Source organism: Fusarium tjaetaba, assembly GCF_013396195.1.
Source record: "Fusarium tjaetaba strain NRRL 66243 chromosome Unknown NRRL66243_c0000086, whole genome shotgun sequence".
Taxonomy (NCBI): domain Eukaryota; kingdom Fungi; phylum Ascomycota; class Sordariomycetes; order Hypocreales; family Nectriaceae; genus Fusarium; species Fusarium tjaetaba.
In genome coordinates this window covers 109112-126933 of record NW_023501282.1, presented here as the reverse complement: position 1 = coordinate 126933, position 17822 = coordinate 109112, and the positions used below count along the sequence as shown (strand labels likewise).

Below are 17822 nucleotides of genomic sequence, written 5' to 3'. Positions count from 1 at the left end.
TCTGACCCGCTTTCTTCCTTTCCTTTCCCTTCACTTAAACATTTGCATTTACAACACATTTCCGTAGGACATCAAACCAGCCTCTGATATTTCACCACTGTCAACGGCTGGCAAACCCTAATATCCCCTTCTCCTCACTTCACTTCCTGTCTCTTCTCTTTGCTTGTACAAAATACCATCCTCTCTACCATGAACACAAAAAAAGGCAACGGGAGAACTGTTGCTCTCTCCAAGCGAAAGGCTCAACCAAATGCTCTCGAAAAGTTGGGTGATAACCCAACAGAAGACGAGATCAAAATTGCAGAGGCCAACGTTGCACTCGCTGAACTTGAGGAGAGAGTTGCCGATGTCAGAGAATCGTGGGAGACAGACTCTTTGTTTGAAGATGCTTTCGATGAGTTGAACGCTGATAATACCGTGGCCGTTGATGGTGAGTTTCTCTAGTCATGCCCTATCCTATCCTATCCTATCCTATCTTGAGATCGCCCCAATCTATGCACTCTACTCCAAGATGGCTAACCATATTCTCCAAAAAAAAAAAAAAGACCCCAAAGTGTGCACACCTGAAGAAGCTAGCAGACTTCGTCGGGAGCTCCGAGAATATGGTCCAACGGTCTTTTGTCAACGCACTGTTGATGCTGGCCACTATACCGCCAGAAAGCTCCTCAGCGCCTTTGGCATCCGTCCTCCTCCCTTCCTGGAGGGTCAGCCTGATGATGCGTATTTCAGTTTACTGTCGCTCGCTATTACGCGTGAACTGTCTAAACGCGCCAAGCTTCTGCGTCACAACACGGTTGACGATGCTGTTGACCTGATCACTAAGAGCAACAACATCATTCTCATCACTGGTGCTGGTATCTCTACATCCCTGGGCATTCCTGACTTCCGTTCCAAGGGAACTGGTCTGTATTCCAAGTTGGAGCACCTTGGTCTTAGTGATCCTCAAGAGGTTTTCGACATTAGTGTCTTCCGCCAGGATCCCACCATTTTCTACTCGGTGGCCAAAGACATTTTGCCGAGCACGGACCGGTATACACCCACTCACAAGTTCATTGCCATGCTCCACGAGAAGGGCAAACTCTTGACCAACTACTCCCAGAACATCGACAACCTCGAAGTCAAGGCCGGTGTTCCCAAGGACAAGCTCATCCAATGCCACGGCTCCTTCGGAACCGCCACTTGTGTCCAGTGCGGTTACAAATGCCCAGGAGAGGCCATCTTTCCCGAGATCAAGGCTGACAAGATCCCTCGATGCCCACGCTGCGTTCAGACTCTGCGCACTACTGGCGGTGCGCCTAAGCGTAAGCGGTCTGCGGGCACAGAGAAGAAGCGAAGACGGTGGAGTGCCGATAGTTCCGACGAGTCTGAGTATGACATCCCCAGTGCTGGTGTCATGAAGCCAGATATTACCTTCTTTGGCGAGGCTCTTCCCGATGAGTTCTCTCGACGACTAACCGAGCACGATCGTGACAAGGTTGATCTCGTCATCGTTATCGGCACTTCTCTCAAGGTTACGCCTGTATCTGAGATCGTTTCTTGGCTCCCTGCCAATATTCCTCAGATCTACGTATCTCGCCAGGCCGTCAATCACATCAATTTTGACATCGATCTCCTAGGCGACTGCGATGTTGTTGTCTCTGAACTATGTCGCCGTCTGGGCTGGCCAATGGTGCATGAGATGGTTCCTAAGAATCAAAAGGTCGAAGTCCGTACTGAGCCTGGCTTTAAGAGTCGCCACGTTTTTGAGGAGCAAAAGGCCAAGAAGTGAGAGCAACTTATCGAATAATTTTCGAAGGAGAACATGAAAGACACTGCATTTGTGCGTTTTTATAAGATTTTACATTCTGTGCTGCAAGCGGATGGCATGGCGTCTGGAGGATCGGATACAATGCCAACAAAAAATGGATGAATATGGACGGAGTAAGGGTGTTTACAGAACTGATCGTCTGTTGTCTTTTCTTATATGTCAGAGTTTGACTCTTTTTTGAACCAACTTTCATCTTGACTTAGATATGCGTTTCTCATCCCTGCGCCTGTCTTTGATCCCTTTTCTAGCGACATTTACGTATGAAAGACAAACTCGTGGGCTTCAATATCTTGGACCAGGACTAATTTACCGACACCCCAGATGAGATTTTGGGGTGATAAAAAGCCTTTCGTGCAGATGTTGAATTGAGCGAGACAGGACGCTAGGATGCGTTAGAGCGCACGCATATACACCGTAATACAGAAATTGAAGATTCACGAACAAACTACTATTCCAATGGTCTTCCTGTGCCTAGATTCAAAAGGTCCATTTATAACATTGGTTGCATTGGTGATTTCATCCATGCGATCAGGAGCGATAGTTCACACCAGATTACTATGTTCCGAAGCTGAACGCCTTCATAACAAGAATTCACAGCGCAAAGATTGCGAGCTAGCTTATTGCATGCATCACAATGAGTCCAGGCAGACTCCCAGCATTTCTCCACGACACAGAAGTTTAGTCAAACAAATGTATTTTCGATCACTCCCAGGTATCATCATAACAACTCGGCTATAGTAATAGTATGTGCTGTTTCTATCCTAATAGTAGTCTGGCCATGTTACCAAGTGACCTTGTGGCTATGGCTATCCCCATGCCACACCAGTCAAATATCCGTGATGGTACTACAAAGCCAACTCTATATCCAGCCGTTTGCTAAATGCTGTCTTATAATACTGTCGTAGATTTCAAGCCTAAATCAGACTCTCATATTTGTCCAATCCCGACTTTTGTCCCGGGTTGTTCTGCGGTGTGTTCTGTGTTGTGTTGCTCATCGAACTCATACCACTCCAGTTTGTTGTTGGTGATGGGGGCATTGTGAACGAAGAGGGTGTAGTAGATGTGTTGCCTGGTGGTGGTGGGAGTGTAAATGACGGTTGCCGCGATGTTGAGTTGAGAGACATGTTTGCCATCGAGGAGCCCATGTTGCCGGTAGACGCACTAGTACCGAACCTAGAGGAGCTTCCCCATGGGCTGGGTGTAGCTTTGGCGGCAGCAGCAGACCAGTTGATAGATGAACCGGATGTCGAAGCAGTCAAAGGCTGTTGTGAAGCCAGCGGTTGCTGCTGAAGTTGGGTTGGAGGTTGGAAGGATTGGCTCGGCGTGGGCTGTAGTGGTTGACTGAACTGAGTAGATGACGGTGTGAGAGCCTCGAAACGGCCTAGGTCCGGTGTTACGGTTCTGAAAGACGGAGTCTTCTGAGCTGGAGGTTTTAATGCAGGGTTATTCGTAGGTGGAGGAGGTGTCGACCATGAGAATGTAGGCGCGGGGGTACTCGATTTCGATTTGGCTGGGTCATCCCAACTGGGGGTTGCTGTGCTCGACCTAGGACTCCCCATGCGTCCTTTGACGAGATTCTCAAAATCGTCTTCTGTAGCTCCATTGCTCTGATCAAAGGCTGTACCAGTGACACCACCAAATGCCATGAAGTCTTCGCTTGGAGCAGCAGCGCCGTTGGAAAGGCCGCCAAGTTCTTGAAGTTTTCTTGTCTGCTCGTCCTCAACCCTTCGAGACAAACTCTTGATGAGCTCCATGAAACCCTGGAACTGCTTCAGATTGAGCAGTGGGCCCAAACTCATGCTCCAGAGAATGGGCAGAATTTCCATCGCAACAAATTCAGCATCAGCTACTGAGCCCACGACCCGTAGTACGTTGAGGGCTGCCATCATAACGGCAGGTTCCTTCGTCTTGATCACTCTGATGAGTGGGATAATCTTCTCCTGCATAGTGTACTTGTCCAAGGCACTCGAAGATGACGTCTTCTTGTTTTCCAGGCCATTGAGCCCGTCGTCTTCGCCATCATCGTTTTTTCCGCCACAAAGAATTACAAAGGCTCGCAGTCCGCGGACTTTAATAGCAAGACTGTTTGTCTTACTGAAAACAGCGGCAATGACTGGGAAGAGCTCATTTTTAATTGTGCTAAAATCAAGCACCGGTAGTACGACAGGCAGACTGCGGAGAGCAGCATCAACAATTGAGTGTGTCGGGCACTCAATTGCTGCCATTATGACCGGGAGCATATCTAAGGAAATTAGCACCATGTCAATCAGCTTTTCTTGATTAAACCTACCGTCTTTAAATTCTTTCCCAGAGCAGTTGCTGGAAATGGATGAGATATGTTCAAGAACAACCATAAGACCCGCGTCCCTGGCTGGATCTTTCTCTTGTGTCTGCTTGGCGTTGACTACAAAGATTTCTCTCAATGCTGGGCGGACCTTCTCACTGAACGCCCTCTTGGCAGACGGTAGGAGATCGAGGATCTTGAAGACGTTTTGCAGAATGAGCGAAAGAAGATCTCGATCTTTGAGCTCCTCTATCAATGCCGGTAGAATCTTCTTCTCCATCACAGACTTGGGAAACGAGGGTAGCACCTTGTTAAGACCTCGCATGAAAGAAGCCTTTTCGTTTGCAGTCTTGGCGGGAAATGAATCAAGAAATCGAATCGTCGACACAAGAATGTTATCGAAATACTCGCTCTGTTGAAACTCGCGTGCCGTCATTCGCTGAGCAGGCCGTCTTGTGATGAGTCGGGGCAGAACATCATGCGAAAGTTCTCTAGGAAGGGGTCGTGATGAAAGATAGTTATTACTGGCGGATGGAACGCTGGAAGATGAAGAAAACAGTCGCTTGTATGTAGATAAACTGCCGTGGCATTCAAGAGGAGACCTATGGGGTGAGTTGTACAGGGCGACCGACATGAGTCCCAGGGAGAACATGTCGGCAGAAGAGTTAAGGTTGTTGTCGACTACAAAGTCGGGCGACGAATAGTCGAGGTTGAGTTGCACTGCCTTTGGTAGTCGGGGATCCATATTGAGGACTTCATACAAGTTAATTCCTTGGATAGATGTTGGCTTGTCAGACCCCTCAGGGGGGCTAGCAAATGCTAGTCCACTGATCTTCCAATCGGACTATGATATGTTAGTCGAGTTCCCATGATCAGCTTTAGAGGGCATGCCTTTGCGTTGATGAGAACTGCGTCTGGAGTAAGGTTGCCATGGACGATACCGGCATTCTCATGTAAGAACTCGAGAGCTTTGCTGACTTGGAGCAAACCCTTTTGAATCTCCAACTCATCGATCTCGAGCTCTCTTCGCCTCTTTGTCCCATCTGCATCCTCTGTCACATATCGACTCGATCTTCCACCGGGTCCTCCAGCTCGTTCCTGTTCGTCTTTCTCCTGTAGCAAACTGGACAATGAAGCTGTGACGGATTCCGTCACGAACTGCAAGCCTCCGCCTCTTGTCTCCTCCACTGGTTCCACCAACTCGAGAATGTTGGGATGCCTGAGCTTCGCAAGACTCGACGCTTCCTTCTTTAACCGCTCGACGACTTCCTCGACCGTCTTCTTGAACGAGGCCGCACCAGAGCGGCCCAACGAGCTGCCATGGCTATCTAATGATTTCCGGTCAAAGACAAAGACACTGTATGGTTTGCTGGTAGACTTCTTCTTCGCATCGTATATCTTCCAGGGACCAGCCGTCGAAGTCGGTGCTGAGGAGATGGAGTAGTTGCCTGTGATGTTGGTGGCAGAGATGGACTTAAAGGCCGAGGAGAACATGGTGACAGCTCTCCATGGATCGCAAACGTTAGGTCGAACTTAAAAGGAGTCGCAAGTCGCAAGTGCTGCGCTTAGCCGCCGCTGTTGTTGTTGGAGGCTCACAATGCGAGATTCTTTGGTGACGACGAATACTACAAGGGTCGACGATCGCTTCGCTTAGGCCGTAATAGGATTGGGAATGGAAATGACGTTGATCGCGATGCGCATTCTCTATGTGTAGGGGTAGCCTCGCGTTGACAAATAACCCACGTATCCTTACCATCAGGGAGCCAAGCCTAGCTGCCCCACGATAAGCTGATAACGCCTGGGTAGCGGCAGCTCCAGCTGCTGAGTGTCAGATCAGTCCCCCATTGAACCCCTGTATCACTAACTTGATAGGGCGTCGACAGCTGCGTTCACGGAACTTTAAGTGACTTTTCCAGGCGACTCATCCACGGCCCAATGCGGTTGTGACCGCCTGGAGGCGGCTGTCCCTGTAAAGTACCTCGGGCTCACTTTGCAGCGAGCCTATTGAGTCGGTCAATTTGCAATCTTTCTATCATGAACCTCCGATACAACTCCGACCATAGACAATTGCCCCTAGTACTTAAGTTAATATCCCACCTAGTCTCGACACCGAAGGTTATTGCTCCCCATCTGTAGAACTTTACCTTTTTGTTCTTCAGTTTGTGTTGCATATATAATTTCGCCAATTCAACTTTCTATTGTCAATTGACTTCACAAACGCATCAATGATGAGACCGTTGCTTGTCCGCTCCGCTTTACGGAGCGCTCGCATGTCGAGCTTGAGACCGCTATGCCATGCGCAACGGTTCAGCATCAAGGCTGAGGCTGCCTCTACCATCAAGCCCCTGGGCCTGGATGCTTCAAAACTCAGCATTGAGAAGACGGGGAAGCCCAAGGGCCTCAGCAAGCCCGAGGATCTCGTCTTTGGAAGGGAATTCACAGGTGAGCGAACCCCCAACCAGATGCGCCCTGCACAAATGCTAAAACTTTGCCAGACCACATGCTTGCGATCGAATGGAATCAAGACGAAGGATGGTTGGAGCCCAAGATCACACCCTACCAGGACCTCTCACTCGACCCTGCAACATGTGTCTTCCACTATGCTTTTGAGTGTTTTGAGGGTATGAAGGCGTACAAGGACAAGGACGGCAAAGTGCGACTCTTCCGGCCTGACAAGAACATGGCGCGACTCAACAAGTCTGCTGCCCGTATTGCGCTCCCTACCTTTGAGCCCCAGGCCCTCACTGAGCTCATCTCCAAGCTCGCTCAGCTCGACTCCCGCTTCATCCCCGATAAGCGGGGATACTCCCTCTACCTCCGTCCCACCATGATCGGAACCCAAAAGACACTCGGTGTCGGACCTCCCGGATCTGCTCTTCTCTACGTCATTGCCTCACCCGTTGGTCCTTACTATCCTACCGGTTTCAAGGCCGTCTCGCTCGAGGCCACTGACTACGCTGTTCGTGCCTGGCCTGGCGGTGTTGGTGACAAGAAGCTGGGCGCCAACTATGCGCCCTGCATTGTTCCCCAGCTCCAGGCCGCCAGCCGTGGCTTCCAGCAGAACCTCTGGCTGTTTGGGGAGGAGGAGTACGTTACTGAGGTCGGCACTATGAACATGTTCGTTGCTCTCAAGAACAAGGAGACCGGCCAGAAGGAGCTTGTGACTGCACCTCTTGACGGAACTATCCTTGAGGGTGTTACTCGTGACTCTGTGCTCGCGCTCGCTCGGGAGCGTCTTGAACCCGAGGGCTGGAAGATCAGTGAGCGCAAGTACACAATGAGGGAGCTTGCTGAGGCCGCTGAAGAGGGCCGTCTCCTCGAGGCCTTTGGTGCTGGAACTGCAGCTATTGTCAGCCCTGTCCGATCCATCTCATGGAAGGGCAAGCTCGTTGACTGCGGTCTTTCTGAGCTCGAAGAGTCTGGCGAGATCGCCCTCAAGATGAAGGAATGGATCGAGGCCATTCAATATGGTGATGAGGAGCATGAATGGAGCTACACTATTTAGAGTGGTTGTGTATATGGCGTTATATAGCGGCTGGGAATAGATAGATCGGAATCAAAATAATTGCACTCACGCTCAGGTTTACGAGAACATCATCTGCTTTGCCACAATTGCTTGTTAAGGCTCACAATCAGCGAAACTAGCAAAGGTCAGAGGTTGTGTCACAGCCTCAACTAGACAGACAGTAATACCTCAAGACCAAAACCTCTAGCAGTACCATTCTTCAAATGCAAAATAACATGTACAATTGACCGGATTTCCCCCTGTCAGTATGTCGTAACCTCCGCTTAGTTCTTCTTGTCCTGCTTGGATGGGTCGGGCAGGATTCCCTCTTCCTCTAACCTCCTTCGTGCTTCCTCAAGGGCCCAGGTAGAGACACTATATAGCCGTTAGTAGACGTCCCGTATCAGTTCTCGGCCAGAATTTCGCCATTGGCAAGACTGAATCCGCCCAATACGATGTGTATCCTCCGAGTGCAAATCACTCACGTAGTATCGGGCTTGAAGGCGAGCGCAACGGCGGTGGCGGCAAGGCTGCCGAGAAGAATATATGTAGGCCACTCCCAGCCCTCGGGCTCGGGCTTCTCACCAGGCTTGACACCCCAGAGCCAGCCGGTGGGAGGATCGAATTGGTGCTCGCCGCCGCCTCCTTGTCGTCGGGCGGACACGGAGAAACCTCTGGAGGAGAGGGGTTGTCGAATGCAGCGTGCAGCGCGCAGGGGCGCGACAGCAGCGCGGATAAAGGTCATGTTTTACCGTATCGTCGAGATCTCGAGGGGGATTCGGTTCGGCGATAAGATGGCGTGGGGGAAGGTCAATGGCTGAGTGACGTTGTTGGGCGTGATGCTGGTTGTTTGATCTGAGCGGATGCGTACCTAGGTAATTGCTGAACGTCAATTTGATAGGTTCACGTGACCCGGTAGTCACAGCACCCCTGTTGGGCTAGTCACTTTGTATATCCTCGTCCAATCCCATCCAAGCGGATAGAAGGAGGAATGAGACATTGAGCATAATCAAGTATTGTTATTTATTAAGTCAAGCTCGGGTGTATCACTAGAGCACAGTTGATCTGAGGTTATATGTCTGTCTGAGTGTTTGAGTTCCGCAGGTGCTGCAGTACCAGAACATTGGCCATACCTAAAACCTCAGCTCAATTAAACTACGTGATGGAGTCATTCATGTGCAATCTCAACTCAATGAACGTAGCTCATAATATGTATCTCACAATCTCTACTTCCTTATACTTGAAGACTTCTTCTTTCACTGAAATCCCTGCTTCTCAGTCCGATCCCAATCTTGGCAATAGTGATGCACGGCCTTGTCGATGCCCAAAAAAAGCATGATCTATTCGAGACCCAATATTTGGATCCTGCATCATTCTTTGGGATTCTGCGGTTCCCCTTTTGGACTCATTTCATCTCGAGTCGGTCTGTTTTTTTGCATTTCTCTTGCAAGCGTATTCATTCTAGAGCATTACTTTCCATTTCTCTATAAGTAAATCCGGAGTAATTGATGACGAAACAATCGCTTCAACAATACCGCAACGAACATACAGTACAGCCACGGAATTACTTATGGTCTCGGCTCATTGACTTCGATTACCTTTCATTCTCCAGTATATAATTCAAACCGACCCTCCCATGTTCGACGGCTACATAATAGGTGGTAACGTCAACACAGTTTGGTACTCTTATATACCATCAAAACTGCATTAGTCCACTAATACCTCTCCCCAAAATGGATCGTGGCCGTCAACGGACTCGAATCACGGGACCTCCTCAAAATGCAACTCAAATAGCTGCCGAGTCATCTGTGGATGATAGTCCAAGTCTAAGCCCTACCGGGTTAGACGTGAGATTCACCTTGTACCATGAACCTCGTAGAGGACGCTCTATTTCGCCTGCTCAAGCCTCACTCACGAGGCCAAGCTTGGACTCTCGAAGGAGCCAATCGGTCATGAGCATCATGCAGATTGATCAGATCATCTCCGATGATCGAATGAACATGGAAACGTATGGGGTTGCTGAGATGCGTGATGGCTTCTTCGATGCTCTTTTCCTAAAGCCGGACCCGATAGATCCAGATGAGATTGTTGAACAGTCCAAAGCTGCTCTGCCTAAGGAATTCGAAAAGAGTCACCCGTTATCAGCAAAACATTTTCTCCCAAGGCAGCTCCATGAGTTCAAATCAGTAACGCGCAAAGTTGCTACCACTAGAGCTGGCATCCAGCTCCTCAAGTCGTTTCTTGCCTTTTTCATCGCCTATATCTTATGTCTAATACAGCCGGTCCACGACTGGCTAGGCTACAATGACTACATCATGGTGGTGTCTACGATAATAAATCATCCAGGTCGCAATTTGGGTTCTCAAGTTGATGGCACAGTTGGAACTATCATTGGTACTGCTGCCGGCCTAGCCTGGGGCTATGTTGCCATTTTGATTTCAGAATCAACGAATGATGCTTTAAAGGCATATGGCTGGATTCTTATTTCCGTTTCCGCAGTGTTCTTTGCGGGCATTGCCTTGACACGTTCAATATTTATCCGCCTATACCAGACTGTTCTATGTGCAGGCATAGCCCTTGCGTTTACAACACTGGGCCTGACTGATGATAATGCTTTCACCTGGCACAAGCCGTTGCAATACGGAATCCCTTGGCTGTTGGGTCAAGCAATTGCACTGGCGGTAAATTGTCTGGTCTTCCCAGATGCCGGCAACCGCCTACTGGCGGTCGCCTTTCATAAGTCATTCAATGCTATGCAGGTGAGTCAAGTTCACTTGTTTCTTGTTTAAAGTCATACTAACTACTCAGGAATCTCTTGTTATCCCTAGGCCTACAGATACAGGACTCAGGAGGCGTCTTGCCAAAACGTTCATGGACATGTCACTTGCTTATCGAGATATGAGAATTGATGTCACCATCACTCGCTTCCGCCCAAACGACGTCCGAGAGCTTCGTAATTCAGTGCAGGGTGTGGTCAGGGCCCTTCTCTCCATGAATACGGATACAGACCTTTTCGAGGACTGGTCTGAAACTCTTGAGATTACTGTTGCAGATGACACGGGAAGTGAATCCGAGGTGGAAGATTCTGGCCGCAAGGTGGCTCGGGCTTTGTCGGGTCCTACTAGGGAAGTCATTGATTGTATGTCAGAAGGTGTGAAGACATGCCATGCTGCACTCATGGATATGACAGGCTGGCGAAAGTACTTTGGTCCTTCTAAGGACGTTTCGTCTGATCTCGTTCCTGTTCAATTGCGCATGCAAAACAGCCTTGCGGCCTTCGATACTGCGGAAGATCATCTCTTGAGATCTAACGACAGGCCCGAAACGTATGCCGATCACGGACAGGCTGTTGAATTCCTTGTGTTCGCGAGACATGTCCGCGAAACAGCAGGGACTGTTGTCAACCTCATGGCCACAGTTCAGGATATGCATACCAACTCTAAAAGCATACGCGTCAATCTTCCTGTATATCCTTTCGGGAAAGCTCTATACAGAACCAACGCACAGGTCAGACACGATCGTGGGGGCGTCACCGCCGGAATGTATAGAGCGACATTTGCGGAGATCGCAAAACTGATAGAAACGACAAGATCATCCGAGAAGCATCACCCTCGTGATAACTACGAGGCAGTCACTGAACCAGAAGACTGTACAGTGATCGAGTCGATCACTCATGGCAGTCCTGCGGTGCATAAAGATAGGTTGAGGTATAAGTTATGGAAACTTCTGCGCCGTTCCCAAGGGTTTGAAGCAAAGTATGCAACGAAGGTTGTCCTTCTCCTTTCAGCTCTATCTCTTCCTTGTTGTTTTGAAAGCGCCTATGTCTGGAGAACGCTTTATGATGCATGGTGGGCTGTCGCGATGGGATGGATCATGATCCACCCTCGCATAGGGGGTAACATTCAGGACTTTTTCACTCGTGCTTTTGCAGCCGTTCTTGGTGCTGCGTGGAGTGGTGCAGCACATGCAGCGAGTGGTGGGAACCCATATATTCTGGCAGTCTTTGCTGCTATATACATGATTCCCATGATATACCGCTTTACTCAGAGCACTCACCCGGTACGTTTAATCTTTGACTTCCAGCCTCCGGGGCATTGCTGACTTGAATGAAGCGATCCGGTCTTGTTGGCTGTTTGTCTTTCGCCGTCATCTCTCTCACTTTGCGACACGACACTCTTGGACCTTCCATTGCACTGCAGGGTGTTTATAAGGGTCTGGTATTTCTTATTGGCACTATAGCACCCATCGTTGTGAATTGGCTGCTTTGGCCCTTCATCGCTCGACACGAACTACGGATCGCACTATCATCAATGATTTTATACATGAGTATAATGTACAGAAGTAAGTCTCTCATTTTTTCTCTGCGACTCTGCTGATCGTCAGATGTTGTTGCAAACTATGTTTACTTCGACGAGGGTAAAGATCCGACCCCTGAGACTATCAGACGTTCTGAGATGCTCGAAAGTCGGATGCGTGAAGGTTTCGTTAGAATCCGACAACTCCTTGTCATGTCGCGTCACGAAATTCGCCTTCGGGGTCCTTTTGATCCAATACCCTACTCGTGTCTCGCTGCCTCATGCGAGCGATTCTTCGAGTATCTCATCGCTGTTCGACAGTCTGCTCTCTTTTACAACCCAAACTACATCCGCGATAATCCCGTGGCTGCTGGACACCTACATAGCTACCGGCGTGATGCAGTGGCCGCCATCCTCGGGAACTTATACATCCTCGCCGTAGCATTGCGATCCGAGCGCAAAGTTCCTGTAAGTATGAAAGCTCACGTGCCATGACTTCTGCTAACAACCACGAAGCGCTATCTACCGAGTGCTGCTGCAGCAAGAAAGAAGCTCCTTCACAGAACAGCTGAGCTGGCCAAGGAAATGGAGGAAGATACCGAGGGATATGAGCTTGAGCGGCAGAAGACGTGGAGTGATATATATAGCTACTCATACAATGCAAGTCTTACTGGATGTGTGGCCCAGCTGGAAGAGTTGGAACGTTTCACGAAGCTCATAGTAGGAGAAAAGAAGTGAGTCATTATCCACATTCGCGGGATCACTGTTAACAAGAGCAGGTTCGAGCGCCCCGCAAAACCCATAGAAGAGGACGATGAAGATACTGATGTATCGCCTGAGCGGCTTTGATTGATCCTATATTGATCTTATCCTATCCATGCGATGCAATGCTAAACCGATTCCGCTAATCAAACATATGCGCCGTTGGTCATTTCGTTCAAGATGTCCCTCGTGATAAGCTTCCCTTTCAATAACGCCTTGTCGCTAATCCTGGCCGTTCTCGGTGAACGCCTGCGGTTCTCCTTTCCAGAAGCCTTCTTCCGTGGTGATTTAATCCTTTGCGTAGGGCCTGTAGCTGTGATCTGTGTACCAAAGTCCTCAAAATAATGGTTCTCAAGCGCATTGGCGGGCATCTCGTAAATCCAATTCCGGTCCTCCATCAAAGATATGAATCGACTTAGCATACTGTCGCTGCCGCTACCCTTGAGTGTCGATTTGCTCCCAACAACGAGGAGCTTCGTTTTGGCTCGTGTGAAAGCAACGTTTATTCGTCTCCAATCCTTCAACAGGTCTCCAATGTTGCACGCTTCATTGCTTCGCACGAGACTGAGGACAATCACCTCCTTATCTCGTCCCTGGAAACGATCTGTTGTGTGCATCTCTACTCCAGAGAACACTTTGAGCTTGTCTTTGAGCATAAAAAGCTGTGCTCGGTAGTGTGTCATCACACCAATTTCAGAGTCTGGAACTCCAACTGTCAAAAGGCTGTCAACGAGCTGAGAAACGATGCGGACTTCAGCTGAGTTGACGATTCGTTTACCCTGGGCTTCTTCGCGGACGGGAGGTTGGATTGTGTCAGTGTTAATGAAACGTACGCGCGCCTCGCTATCGAGAAGGTCATATAGCCAACATCGATTCGGACCAGGGGCAGCGCAGAACGATCGGGGAGTTGCTGCATTGATGGTTGATGCATCGTAGTGTCGCTGCATGAGAGCCTCCATTCGTGGGACTTCAAGTTTCCGCCTGCGAAGCTGCTCTGTACCGCACCGAAGTCTTCCGTTATAGATGAGAGTGTTGCTCAGAGTCATGATATCCTCACACATACGATACTGATGCTCTAGGTTGACGACCGATTCGGGATGGGTGTCGGACAAGAGTTTGAACAGGCTAACATCGAGACCGCCTTCGCGTGCTTCTTCGTTCTTTACCACGGGAGGGAGCTGATTATGGTCGCCAACAAGGACAAAAGTGCGAGCCATTCTGATGGGACCAGCGCAGATGGGCAGTGTAATTTGTGATGCCTCGTCCACGATACAGTAATCAAAGGAACGTTCATGGAAGACAGAATGGTTGATACCAAGACATGTCGTTGCGACAATTGGTGTCCCGTGCCATGCATTCTTGATCTCATCGAATGATTTCATGGGATGGCCTGCAAGAATAGCGAAGTCCTGGACGTCGGGGTGCACTTTGGCCGGGGCACCCAGACGAAGGATGGGTATTTTATCAGCCTTGAGTTTTAGCAGAATGTTGTCCACGGCAGTATGTGTATGCGAGGTCAAAAGCACACTCTTCCCCTGAGATGTCAAAGCACGGATGATATGAGCAATAGTTGTTGTTTTTCCAGTACCGGGCATTCCAAGAACAAGTGCGTAGTCTTGAGCACTCATGACTTTTTCGATAGCACGATGTTGATCAACATTTAGGCTATCTCGATCCGACACGATGTACTGAGTTGGCGCAGCCTTGAATCTTGGTGCTTCTAGATCAACGATCAGTCGTCGAATTTGCCGCGATCCCACGATATCATCTGCCATCATCTGGACGAGGTTGTTGCGAACAGTCGCCATTCCGTTGCTGAATTCATCTTGGTCGAGTCGATAGCGAATAGGGGCCTCTTTGATTTTGCCTGTTGCCTCATCCTGGGTCGCCCCCTCATGGGCAACGTCCATAATGCTAGCAAAAATCTGATTATCCCTCTCATCAAAGCCAGGTTGTCGAATGCGGGCATTATGAAGTCGCCTGTCAACTGCGACACTGATTCGTTGCCTCTTGACTGCTGTAACGTAGCCTATGGCCAAGGCGAAGTGGCCCTCCTCGTCAGAGACCACAATTGGCTCTCCGACTGACAACTCGGACTCCAGGAATGAGAATCCTGAAACTTGAACTCGCTTGACAAAGGTATAGTGGTACCGATTAATCCTAGGGTTGTCCGTGTCGACTGAAGCCGAACCCTCTTCGATGATGACATCTGCAAAACATCGAGATTTCTTTTCTCGTTCAGCACTAGTCATTGTCCATAACTCTCTTTTGGTTTTTTGGCTCTCCTTCTCTTCTTTGGTCAGTAAATTTTCCCACTTGATGAAGAATTGTTGATGATGAGGAGTTAAGTGCTTGACGAGCTCATCAAATTTCTCATTCATGCCACTCGACTCTCCATCTCCGTCGTCAGCGAGTCGATGGTAGATGAAACACGATGTCTTGGCGTAGCATTTCCCACACATGTGCTTGCTCTTGAGCATTGGTGGCAACTGGACACTTCTTTCTCGAACGTAGCATGCTAGTTGATTTCTTTGCATGATCATGTGTCGGAGCTCGTGTCGGATTGCGGGAATACGCATCGTCTTGGATGTTTCCATATAGTAGAGGATTCCATACGCAATTTCAATATCGTAGCGGTCCGATAAGAGCAAAGTATAGAGTGCCGTTTGAGCCATATGGTTACTGTTTGCATGTTTACCCGTCTTGACCTCAAACGGCACAGTCAAAGTCCGAATATCATTTCCATCCTGCATTGCAACTTCAACTGTTGCGTCGATGTTGCCCTTGAGTCCGTACATTGGGGACCATACGTGTTCCTCAACATCCAAGAGCTTGGTAACGGCCATATTTGCCTTTTTCCCGTTTCGGTCTTCAACTACCGCATCCTCCTTTGGGCGGGAAGATACGAAAGCGCCAGCCCAGTAACTCAATTCGGTCATTTTCGATTGTAGATGCTCTCGAGCCGAAGGTATGCCAACTTTAATAGTATAGAGGTCCTCGACATGCTTTTCTGTTATTCGGTCGATGACGGCGCATAAAAAGGGAAGATCCCACTTATTAACAAGAAGGGCCTCTTGGAAAATTTCGTGTAGCATTGTTCCATAGATAAGGGGTGGTGTTGGTGGACTGGTGGCCTTGACTCGATCTTGCAACACAGCACGGCGCATGCAACCGAACGAATCAGCCACCACGGTTGCGGATACAAGTTGATCGGGGTGTAGAATAAGAAGATTTTGGCCATCGTCAACGATACATTGACCTCTTGTAGAAAAATCGCCTATAATGTGAACGTAGGCTTCTGCGTGGGCTGGTGTGTCAAACCATGAGGCCCTCAGGTGAACCGTCTTTATATCTTTTGAATTGTCGGCCTGGATGAGAAGAATCTGAAGTTTCGAATCAGTAATATTCGAGCATGGTTGTTGACTAATTTACCTTTTCTGGCCGTGTATGTCCGTATTGGTCCGTATACTCGCCCTCCAAGACATTCGTTACCAGGTATCGTTGGATTGTTCTTGGTTTCCGGCTCTATCTGTTACTTAGCATATGGCGGATCCTCCTAGGTTGTTCGACGTACGTCTCCGGAGCAGTTCTGGGCTGCTTGCGTTGCGGCCAGTTCTACGGCTTCAAAATCAAAGTCTCCGCCAAATGCGTCTCCAAATTCATCATCCAAGTCGTCAAGTTCTGTCGTTGCTGGAGCCTGTGATACTTGTTGAGAGTCCGCAGTAATTAGATCTTCTGCCTCGTCGAAGAAGTCATCGTCCAGGTCGTCAAATTCGTCCAGCTTGCCGTCAAACTTTTCCGGTGTTTTTTGATCGATCTCGGTTACCGGATTGTTTTCGGCTGCTACTACCTCTGGTTGCTGATTCGCTTCCAATTGAGTAGTGTTGATGCTGGCTTCAAGTTGCATGATGGTGTCGTCGTCAAATTCGTCAAAGTCATCATCACCATAGTCCGAGGAAGCAGGTTCTGGATGTGGCAATTGAACTGGAGCTCGAGCCGGAACTTGGACATGCTGTTGCGCAGGGTCTTCTGCAGGCGTTTGAGACCTGGCTTGGGTTTTTGAGAGGCGTGGAGAGCCACTGCTAGTGGTGTATATCCGCCTCTTCTTAGGAGAAGGAGATTCTGGAGCATCTTGGGGCTCCTCACTTGGCCCGTTGATGCTACTAGTCACCGTATCGAGCAGTGCATTTACCATTGAAGACTTGGATGCCTCCATCTCTTCCATCTCAGTACTCAGGCGACTACCTGACGTCGATCTTTCTACCCTTCTCCTCTTGGGCCAATTCAAGCCGCAACTTATTGCTCGTCTGAGATTGGTTTCGCCAACCGTTGTTTTCGATGGCCGTGGCGAAGACGACACCATCAACTGTGCAAGTGCAGGGTTCGCAAGTCCTAGAGAGCTACCTGCGTTGTCGGTTCCGTTTAGCGAGTATCGGTCCCATAATTCCAGTGTTGGATCCGCGTATGGTGACTTGAGGGCTTGCGCCAGCTTCCTGACGTTTACCGAGGGTGTATTGGACTTGTCCGCTACCGGAGACGAAACAGGCGATGAGCTCCTAGCACGTTTTCTTGCTCCTTTGCGGTTCAACATGGGAGATAATGCTGGCATATACAATGTATCCTGTCTGTTGTCCCAGAGAAGCCGATCATTCGGCGATGTCGTTGTGTCATCTTCGGTACCACCTACAGGTTCGAGCAGCTCTTGCCAGGTCAATCGAGTAGCGGGCGTCGTCGTTGTCTCGTCCTTGGTTCGGTTGTTTGATACATTCTGGTCGTTTTCTGTGCTCTCTGAGGCTGTTTCGCCATTCACGGGGTGATACTGAAATTTATTGAGCTTGTTCTTGGTCACCTCGGACACAGGCTGGAGTGCCCGGGGTCTTGGTGTTTGTTGAATGGGGTTGCTCCTCGATCGCTGCCATGGCAAGCGCTGTAACCGTTAGCGATGCTCAACTTTGTGTCTGTATATAATTGGTTTTTTCCATTACCTTAGTTCGACCAACTTGATCCGAGTAGGATTTTTGTAGAGGCATTATACCTACCGGGGCTTGAACATTCCGATTTCCAAACCCGTGAAGTAAGGTGATAGTGGGACATTTGAATTGAAGTGGAGGAAGTAGTTAGACGCGTTTAGTTAATGGGCAAACGCGTCGCGATGTTCGCGACCCCTTG

The 17822-nt window shown here is 49.2% G+C and overlaps 6 protein-coding genes across 6 annotated transcripts; 3 read left to right on the top strand and 3 right to left on the bottom strand.

Annotated features, from left to right (window-relative positions):
• Positions 1 to 189: 189 nt before the first annotated feature.
• FTJAE_4444 (NAD-dependent histone deacetylase SIR2) lies at positions 190 to 1768 on the top strand (the record flags this gene model as incomplete). Its single annotated transcript, XM_037350849.1, has 2 exons — positions 190 to 430; positions 546 to 1768. 2 exons carry the CDS (start codon positions 190 to 192, stop codon positions 1766 to 1768), a joined length of 1464 nt encoding a protein of 487 aa, XP_037208409.1.
• Positions 1769 to 2721: 953 nt separating this feature from the next.
• Positions 2722 to 5585, bottom strand: FTJAE_4443 (SCY1 kinase; the record flags this gene model as incomplete). Its single annotated transcript, XM_037350848.1, has 3 exons — positions 2722 to 4049; positions 4098 to 4935; positions 5001 to 5585. 3 exons carry the CDS (start codon positions 5583 to 5585, stop codon positions 2722 to 2724), a joined length of 2751 nt encoding a protein of 916 aa, XP_037208408.1.
• A 734-nt stretch (positions 5586 to 6319) lies between these two features.
• Positions 6320 to 7596, top strand: FTJAE_4442 (branched-chain amino acid aminotransferase; the record flags this gene model as incomplete). Its single annotated transcript, XM_037350847.1, has 2 exons — positions 6320 to 6533; positions 6587 to 7596. 2 exons carry the CDS (start codon positions 6320 to 6322, stop codon positions 7594 to 7596), a joined length of 1224 nt encoding a protein of 407 aa, XP_037208407.1.
• A 284-nt stretch (positions 7597 to 7880) lies between these two features.
• Positions 7881 to 8341, bottom strand: FTJAE_4441 (NADH:ubiquinone oxidoreductase subunit; the record flags this gene model as incomplete). The annotated part of the gene is made up of 2 exons (XM_037350846.1): positions 7881 to 7971; positions 8082 to 8341. 2 exons carry the CDS (start codon positions 8339 to 8341, stop codon positions 7881 to 7883), a joined length of 351 nt encoding a protein of 116 aa, XP_037208406.1.
• A 1216-nt stretch (positions 8342 to 9557) lies between these two features.
• FTJAE_4440 (BRE4-like protein) lies at positions 9558 to 12740 on the top strand (the record flags this gene model as incomplete). Its single annotated transcript, XM_037350845.1, has 6 exons — positions 9558 to 10355; positions 10405 to 11655; positions 11709 to 11937; positions 11980 to 12359; positions 12408 to 12625; positions 12671 to 12740. 6 exons carry the CDS (start codon positions 9558 to 9560, stop codon positions 12738 to 12740), a joined length of 2946 nt encoding a protein of 981 aa, XP_037208405.1.
• Positions 12741 to 12799: 59 nt separating this feature from the next.
• On the bottom strand, positions 12800 to 17683 carry FTJAE_4439 (DNA replication ATP-dependent helicase Dna2; the record flags this gene model as incomplete). The annotated part of the gene is made up of 4 exons (XM_037350843.1): positions 12800 to 16036; positions 16086 to 16178; positions 16228 to 17580; positions 17639 to 17683. The coding sequence occupies 4 exons, from the start codon at positions 17681 to 17683 to the stop codon at positions 12800 to 12802; spliced, it is 4728 nt and encodes a 1575-aa protein (XP_037208404.1).
• Positions 17684 to 17822: the final 139 nt, after the last annotated feature.